The 9507-nt window shown below is 40.6% G+C and overlaps 1 protein-coding gene across 1 annotated transcript; it reads left to right on the forward strand.

The window, feature by feature from the left end:
• The first annotated feature begins 343 nt into the window (after positions 1-343).
• On the forward strand, positions 344-8558 carry TM4SF1 (transmembrane 4 L six family member 1). The gene is made up of 5 exons (XM_068972658.1): positions 344-601; positions 2123-2212; positions 2302-2447; positions 5299-5479; positions 7722-8558. The coding sequence occupies exons 1-5, from the start codon at positions 425-427 to the stop codon at positions 7734-7736; spliced, it is 609 nt and encodes a 202-aa protein (XP_068828759.1). The 5' UTR covers positions 344-424; the 3' UTR covers positions 7737-8558.
• The last annotated feature ends 949 nt before the right edge of the window (positions 8559-9507 follow it).

A 9507-nucleotide genomic window follows, 5' to 3' on the forward strand; every position in this document is an offset into this window, starting at 1 on the left:
TGGAAAGTTGAATTAGACTTTCCTGTGGGTTGTTTTTTTTTTTAAATCCTGTGAAGGAGTTACACAGTGAGTTCCTTGTGGAGGATTAATCATCTTCTCTCTCGCCTATAACAGAGGCTGTTTCTCAGGTCCTGCCCCTGGTTTCCTTTGTCCCAAGGATTTCATTTGGAGGGCGGGACATTCTCTCCCTACCAACCCTCCGGCCCCCCCACGCCCGCAACTGGAGCCTGCAATCAGGACCAATGAAAACCAAGTACCTCATCCACCGGTGGTGACTAAGAACTCAGAGTATTTAAGAGGTTGCAGGAATGGGCTGAGAACTGTTTCTGCTTTCTCCTGCAGACGGGGCACGCTCTCCTCTGATCAAGGCCATCACCGAGCCCAGCCGCGGAGTAAAGGGAGGGGGGACATAAACTCCACCACCATGTGCTACGGAAGATGCGCGCGATGCATCGGACATTCGCTGGTGTGGCTCGCCATCCTCTGCATTGTCGCTAATATTTTGCTTTACTTCCCTAATGGGGAAACCAAGTATGCTTCTGATAACCATCTCAGCCGCTTCGTGTGGTTCTTCTCCGGTATCCTGGGAGGGGGCTTGCTGGTAAGTCGTTCAGAAATCATTACAGCCTTGAAAAAAATTTCTTTCCTGTTAGATGAGATGTTTTCATGGAAAGTTTTCTATAAAGCATGTTTCCAAATCCAGGATTTTTGTTCATTCTTATTTTGAAAACTTATCAAGGAACGTTGAGATCGGTATAGGGCATTCATTTTACTAGAGGTTGGTTTACAAAATCCCCATTTCAACTGCCTTTTTGCTAAATTCTCTTACTTTACAGCTGGAAACAGAGGCTAGCTTTTCAATCAGATTTGAGAACCTCTAGAGTTTCTAGCCCTGCAGCCAGTACTCATTTCACATCCGCTCTGGGAAACGGGGAGGAGTCCGATAGTTCTCTGTCTAAATCAACAGAGTTTTGGATACAAATTCTTTGCTGTTTGTTCTCAAGCATCTGTGACAAGGAAAAATAATGAATTGTGAGAGTGCTGCTATTTAGAAAGGACTATACATTTTCTCCTTCATGTAAGCCTGGGGTGTGGCGTTTAGGGAAAATCCTTCAGTTAGCAGCAAATCACGATCTGAAGCTAATAGTGGAATGTGTTGTTTTTTCCAAAGTTTGTTTTTAAGTGAAGTGAGAGGAATTTGCCTGCCAGCCTGGGTGCTGAAAGTATTAGCTTCGACCATAGCCTGGAAAGAATGTGGGCAAACTTGGGTTTGCCACTTTGAAATGCTGGGATTGAGAATTTTGAAGAGAAGTTTTATGGAACTGCTAATACCATACAGAATATTTTTCTTAGTCCAGTAAAGGATATTTAAACTTAATACACTAACTCTGGTATGGCAAATCTGCTTTGAATTTAAGCATTACTATCATACTTACATAATCACTTGTGGTTTTTTTTTTTCTCCCACTAGTTCTCAAGTCAGTTTTTGTCTTGTTTTGTTTCATTGAGGTATAGTTAATTTCATAATCACTTGTCTTTAATACAATACCTTGCTTGTTTAAACTTCTTTTGATTTTGAACTCAAAGGGTTTCAAGCTCACTTTAAGAGCTTTATTGTGACATTACAACCATGCAATGGTGTCTTCAGTGAAGCAGCGCACCTTTACTCTACTGAGTTTGCTTCTCTCTTGTTTATAAAAATTTTTTTTTAGTTATTCTCTTAAAGTTTTGTTGTTCTCCTCCATGCTTTACAAGGGTAAGCAAACCAACCAACCAACAGATTTAAAGACAGGGTTTAATATTTTCAAAACAGTTTGCATCTAGAACTAAGTTATGAACTCCTATGGAATTAACACATTTATGGGTTATTATTTTACCCCTCCCATGCTATATCCTGACTCTACCTAACATGACACACTACACAAAAATAATCAGATATTACACTTTGAAGGTTTTTCTCTTCTTCTCAGAGTTTATGTTCTCTGAGATATTTGCTCAGCCTAAGCCAAAGACGTTCAGCAACATCAGAAAGAAAAATGTTTTACCAAAAGATGCTTAGATTGACTGACCCTTATGGACCCGGGGAAAGTCAACGACTTCGATTTGCATGCTTTCTAACCAGATGTTCCTGCCAGCATTCACCTTCATTGGGCTGGAACAGGAAGACTGCTGCGGGTGCTGTGGCCATGAAAACTGTGGCAAGAGATGTGCGGTAGGTCCTCCCGCTCTGGTGGGGAAACGGTCCCTGAGGGGTAGCTGCGATGTTCTGTGCCTCACTGCTGGTGGTCCTCCCTTCCCTAGATGCTGTCTTCTATACTGGCTGCACTCATTGGAACTGGAGGCTCTGGCTACTGTGTCATTGTGGCTGCGCTGGCCTTAGAGGAAGGACCAAGATGCATGGATGCCAGTGGCCGGTGGAACTATACCTTTGCCAACACAGAGGGAGAGTAAGTGATTGTGCCCAATAAGACTGCACATTCTTATCCACCACGTGTGTATAGTAGTAAACCCACCAGATTAAAAAGGCATCAACCATTCGTTCATCCATCCTCTTGCCAGGTTTATTCTCACTGACTGGGGGACAATTCAGGCAATGGGTATCAGAGGATGGATTCCCATTCTCTGACCCAGAGAAACTTTTTAATGGATTCACTGGCTCATTCCTCTGGATGACACGTGAAGGGACTTCCACTATTGCTCCTCTTTTGCAGATGAGGGTATGGAGGCCCAGGGAGATCAAGTAACTTATCTAAAGTCACACTGCTAAGATGTGACAGTCAGGATTTGAACCCAGGCAGCCTAGCTATAGAGCCTGTGCTTGTATAGTGTGTATACTATACCAGAGCAATTGTCTGATTCTACTATTTAGAAGAAAATCTTATGGAATCCTTATAAAGCACCAGTGAAAGCCATATGGATTTAACCACAGCCCAGGGTCAATCATACTACCAACACACACTCACTCACATATAACATAGCAATTATGTATAATACACCCTTTATTCAAAGTGGTCAGGCTGTATAAGACAGATCTCATTCATGACTTTAACATTGGGAAAATCCAAATGGCTCCACTGTTTTATGCTGATACTGTATTACTTATCCATTATTGAGAAAAGGACAGAAATAGCTGATAGAATCTGATGTACATAATGATAAATGAATGACATACTGAATTTTGAAAGGTTTAGTCATGGGATTCATGAGTGAAAATAATATGAATTATGAATTTGAATTTCTCATATACTTTCAGAAGTGTTTGTCTCTCATGAATTTTGTGGCATGGAGTGATATCTTAAGATCGTGAATATGGAATTAGATCAATCCTGAGTTCAATTCCAATGGCACCCCACTCCAGTACTCTTGCCTGGAAAATCCCATGGATGGAGGAGCCTGGTAGGCTGCAGTCCATGGAGTCTCGAAGAATTGGACACGACTGAGCGACTTCACTTTCACTTTTCACTTTCATGCATTGGAGAAGGAAATGGCAACCCACTCCAGTGTTCTTGCCTGGAGAATCCCAGGGATGGCAGAGCATGGCAAGCTGCCATCTATGGGGTTGCACAGAGTCGAACACGACTGAAGTGACTTAGCAGCAGCAGCAGCAACAGAGTTCAATTCCAGCTCTGAATTTACTGTCTCAGTAACTAGAAAAAGGTGAATTGAGCTCTCTGCATCTCAGTTATTTTATCTGTAGAATAAAACCAATGACAGTTGTCAGGATAAGTTACTATATGTAAAATATTTGTCACAAAAGCTGACAGAATGAGCACTGCCATCTTATTACAGCTTGCAATGGGTACAGCCTAATGATAGCTTCTGAAGGAAAACAGTGCTCACTGGAATTTGAAATTTTGGTGTTTAAAATTGTTATTGATCATGATTTCTCAGATCATACTTTTCATGCTTTGTTCTGAATATACTGAATGTACCAGTAGAAACTGGTTACTCCTGTATTCAAAAACATGTGATCTACCACATAAACCCACCTCTAAAAAAACATTATGATTCATCCAAGGAGAGGTGATTCATCAGCTATAAAGTTAGAGGAAAGTTTATAGCTGATTATTCTATCTCCCCTCTCATGGATCCAATCAACTTCTGCAAGAAACCTCCAGTTTCTGTGTCATTCCTCATTTCTACTTCTTCAGAGATTTCAGTATGGGAAATAACAAGACAATGGTCAGTTGCCTAATAGCCAAGTAGAGTCAAAGAACTGTTTTCCATTGTGTCCTGAAATTATGGATTTTTGTTAAATACAGGGTCAGAAGAACAGAATTTTTTCATAATCAATCATAATTCCATCAATCAAATCGAATTTCTGATTGGCTCCATTGACCATTCCAAAATGAAGGCTGTAATCCCCAGTCCCTTTGTTCTGTTGTGGTGGGAAGACATTGCAAGGAAAGAATTGCTCCAGATCTCTGAATGGAATTAAGTTAATCCTAGAATTTCCCATTTGATTGAATCCTATTTTATTAAGGATATGTATATTCAGATAATGACTCCAGTATGGTTTGCTGAGGCTTCCCTGGTGGCTGAGTGGTAGAGAATCTGCCTACAATGCAGGAGATATGGGCTCAATCCCCTGGAGAAGAAAATGGCAACCCACTCCAGTATTCTTGCCTGGAGAATCCCACGGACAGAGGAGCTTGGCAGGCTATAGTCTATGGGGTTGAAAAAGAGTTGGACATGACTTAGCAACTAAACAATAGCAGATGGTTAGCTAACATTTCACAGAATGACTTCAGATTGCTATTTGTCATTCAATTCCTTCTTCCATTGTGTTGAATACTTACTATGGGCCAGATACTGGTCTAGGGACTGAATAGACAATGATGAACAGCTCTAGTTCCTGCCTTCATGGAGCTCAGACTTGTGGACTAGATACATAAGCAACTCTTCTCCTTTGCCCAAGTTACGTGTCCTTCCTCTGTGACCCTTTGACACTTAGTTTACCTGATCAAGATATTGGTTGCTTTCAGATTGCCTAACATTCCTTCTCTTAAGAAATGCTTTTCCAGGACAGAGTTCAGGCTATTCTATCCCTAGACTTGTCTAGATGTCTAACTCACACTGAGTGCTCAACAGTCTTTGCTGAATTTTCTATTAATTATTGCAACAAGATCTGGGCTAAATTCCTTATTCTGCAGAAAGACTTGGATTGGAAGCATCTGATATAAGGGATTGAATTAATCTTTTTTCTTTTTCTAAATGAAAAAACATGGCCCAGAAGTATGTTTATGAGACATCCCGTTGGTGTGGCTGTGTGTCAGAAGTTTCTCTTTTTATCCACAGTTACCTCCTGGATAGCTCCACATGGTCCCAATGCGTCGAACCCAAGCATATAGTGGAATGGAATGTCTCTCTGTTTTCGATCCTCTTGGCACTTGGTGGGATTGAATTCATCTTGTGTCTCATTCAAGTAATAAACGGAATGCTTGGAGGTGTCTGTGGTTATTGTTCCTCTCGCCAACAGGTAAGAACCTGTGTAAAAATGCACCATTGTTTTCATCCTAGAGACATGACGACAAAAATTAAACCCTGCTCAACCTACTAGTGTTTATTCCATTTTTGTGGAAAAGCATTTACAGCAGTGGGTCTTCTTTTTAACTGTTTACTTTATACTGGGGTAGAGCCAATTAACAGTGTTGTGATGGTTTCAAGTTGACAGCAAAGGGACTTAGTCATATATATACATGTATCTCTTCTCCCCCAGACTCCCTTCCCACCTAGGTTGCCATATAACACTGAGCAGAGTTCCTTGTGCTATATAGTAGGACCTTGTTGGATATCCATTTTAAACATAACAGTATGTATGTATTGACCCCAAACTCCCTAACTATCCCTTCCCTCATTGGGTTTTGCTCTCAATGGTAAGCTTCCTTGAGAGTCACAGTTACTGAGTTATCTTGGTTCTTTGTAGTTGGCTCTGTGTAAATAAGACAATATCACCCATAGACAAGGTGCTTCTTCAGGGATCTAACCCACTACCCCTTTCGCTACCCCTGCTCAGACTGCAGAGACACAAAAGAAATGTTCTCTCTCCGCCTGCTCTCACATTCCCAACTAGTATACACAAGTAACTGCTATCACCCATTGCCCTAGGCATCATGTTAAACCCCTGTTCCAGAAGAGCCTATGATGCAGAGATTAAGCAATGAGTCTAAGATTACCTAGTCAGGAAGCAACAGGCTTCAAATGCCACGGCTCCTGCTCTTAACCTGTATGCAGGACTTGCCGTTCTGTTGGGTTTCTACAGTTCCTTCCTAATAAGGAGTCACAAAAATACCCAAATAGCTAAGCGTAGAGAATCACTAGTAGCCTTTGAATAACAGCTTATTAAAAACCTTTCACTGTGAAAGAAAACCAGGAAGCGCTTGTTTCCTGGGGATGTGATTTGGAAAAGAAATATGCATTTGTTAGTAGTGGGGAAAGTTCTTGTTTTTATATTTTTGTAAAAAAACATATATTGCTGAACTGATAGAAGTCCAGTTTTGGTCAGATTTGGGGGAAAGGGAGGGTTGTTTTATGTCTTGTTCTGTAAAGCAGGATTAGGAAAACTGAAACTTACTTAATTTGTATTTTCCTAACCATTTACTTCTCTGGTTCAAGGTTTCCTAACTTTCTTTGAAAGTAAGACAAAGCCTAAGCCTAATAAAAAATGAAAACCCCATGGCTATCATGAGAAGTTTTGCTCTAAATAGATGGAAACTTTCTATAATTTTTGAGGGGAAGCTAAAATAAAAATCTAGATGTCCTTATCAGGCAAATACAGCAAGATTAATAATTGCTTTGGGAGCCTGCCAAATTTCCGAGAAAACAGCAGAGTGGAAAACTTTCAATATGGAATTGTTTCCAGGCAATACGGTTGGGCAGAGGCAAAGAAGGCTCTTGGGATTACTATAATATAACCTATCTTTAGCCTTGAGTTTCCTACAAGGCAAGAGTATAAACTGGGTGAGACCCCATTGTACTTCAGCACTGGTGCATTTTGGGGACAGGTATTCACCTGCCAACGCAGGATCCCTGGCTCAGGAAGATCCCCTGGAGAAGGAAATGGTAACCCACTCTGTTTTTCTTGCCTGGAGAATCCCATGGACAGAGGAGCCTGGCTGGAGTCAAACAAGACTTAGTGATTAAACAACAATATAATGTGTCGATGACTAAAATTGCTATAGTGGTTTGGCAGAATGACACTCTTCCAGGTTAAGGGAGCCAAGAGTCCTACTGGGTTTCCCAGTTACTATAGGGGTGGTTTCTTCCCAGACACTGCAGGTCAGATCTGTTATGTTTGTTTGCAAGACAAAAGACAGTTTCAAAGAGCAAGATTTTTAGTATAGATTGGTCAACTCTGTATGTAGCATTTAATTCAAAAGTTGCCCACATTGAGTTGGCACCAATGTAAAACTCCCATGACATTATCTCTTAAATCCTTGAGGTTAAAAACCCACAGGAACATATAAAAGCCAGCCAGGCCTTGTAAGCTGCACTTTCCACGGCCTCTTTCTTCAGCTTTTACTTGGGAAGGACAATGGTCCGGTTTGTTTAGGAAACATTTTATGAGCATTGTCTAAGCTCTCATTGTTGTTGGCCCAACCCCTGCTGAAGCTGAGACTGGTCTGCTTTATGTTTGCTTAAAACAGATTTAAAGCACCGAAATGTCATCACTGTTTGTTTAGCCTGATCAGAACCTGATACTTATTTCATTTTCTTTACAGCAATATGACTGCTAGAAGAACTACCCCAAGACAAACCCAAAATCTTCCTCTGTGTCACTATAATTTATATGTTTTACTTGTATTAATTTGTAAACCTTTATACTAGTGTATCATACACTACGTGTTCTACTTTTATAAGTGTGTATAAAGACTGGCATCTTCTCCAGACATTGGTGTTTGAACTTAGCAGAGGAATGCTGTTTTTTTTTTAAGAGTAAGAAAATAAACCACACTCTGGAGTTAATTTAACAGACTGACAGTGTCCAGCCTACTTGAGATAAACTCTGGCTGAAATCATGTTTTTGAGAAACATTACAATGATAAATATCACATTCCAGTTGCTATTCTATATATTTATATGTGCATGTGTTTATTAAATGAAAGATTTCTAGTTGCTTTTTTAAAGACCATTAAGGAGAAAATCCAACAACCTGAAAAGATATATTTTTTCACTGTTTATATGGTGTTTCCCATTTGTATACAAAGCTCTAACAAGGGGCCTTTTGAACTGACTCATGTTATGAGACAGACATGTAATTCCCCAGGTTGGGGGTTGAGGGGCAGATTGAGAATACTTGAATCTAAATGAATGAGTCAAAATAGGCAAAGCAGTGAGTTATTACAAGGACTACCAAATCCTGGATTTTTATGACATGTGGAAAACTTTTTGGCCTTCAAAGACAAGATTGAGGATCGTGGATGTAAAAAGAGAAAGGCCTGGACAAGAAGAAAGATGGGAAATGGAATAAAGCAGTTGATCATCATGGGAATATAGGGAAGGAGGGGTGGGAGGACCATGAGGAAATACCCCCAAATTTACTTGTTTCAGGACAGCAAATAAAGTATTCACTACCATTTTGTTGTTTGGTTTCATCGTCCTTTGTTTCATGTTCCTCTTTTTTTCTTCCTGGTTTTTTTTTTTTTTTTTTCCAGTCTGCAGATTGTATGGCCTCCATTGCTAGGGGCTTTGTGTCTTCTGGTTTCTTGATCACTTTCTCTTCTTCAGCCTCTTTCTCCTTTTCTATCTTCCTCTGCTATCCATGCATTTGGGCCATCCACCTCATCAGGCAACTTTCCTTTGCCTTGGGTGCTCCAGACAGCAGGCTCCTCTGGAGGTAACAGACGTTTTCTCGCTTTACATCTCGCATCTGTTATATTGTTAGGTTCTTTCAAGTGACAAGAGTCCCCTGCCCTATTGGGAATTGTATACAGAAACTGTCTGCATTTGGTGTTTATTGGCCTAGGCAACAGACAAACTAGTTAGTTAATAAAGAAGCCTCACTGGCTGTTAGACAGCAGAGTGCCTCCTGAGACCAAGGTCTCCTGCCTAAAGGGTTCTAATCTTTCTTGTGCCTTGGTCTTTCAGGCAGTCTGCTGAAGGTTATGGACTCTTTTGAAGAATACTGTTTAAAATGCAAAAAACAAAGACGTAGGATAAGAAAGTAAACCCAGATATTGACTATTTTAACAAAATATTTTTTAAAATCATAAGATAGTTGTCTTGCAAGGCAGCTCCATCATACCAGCACCTGTAGACAGGAAAGCAGTGATCAAGAGTGATGTAGCAGTGGGCTAAAGGGGGGTGTCTAAGAACTACTGTACTTCTTTATTAATTTATTTGGCTGCATGGGGTCTTCATTTCAGCATGTAGGATCTTTAGCCCTGCTGGGTAGGATTTTCAGTTGTGACATATAAACCCTTTGGTGAAGCATGTGGGATCTAGTTCTCTGACCAGGGAGCAAACCTGAGTCACCTGCATTGGGAGCATGGAATCTTAGCCACTGGA

The sequence above is a fragment of the Capricornis sumatraensis genome, chromosome 1, assembly GCF_032405125.1.
Source record: "Capricornis sumatraensis isolate serow.1 chromosome 1, serow.2, whole genome shotgun sequence".
NCBI classification, from domain to species: Eukaryota; Metazoa; Chordata; class Mammalia; order Artiodactyla; family Bovidae; genus Capricornis; species Capricornis sumatraensis.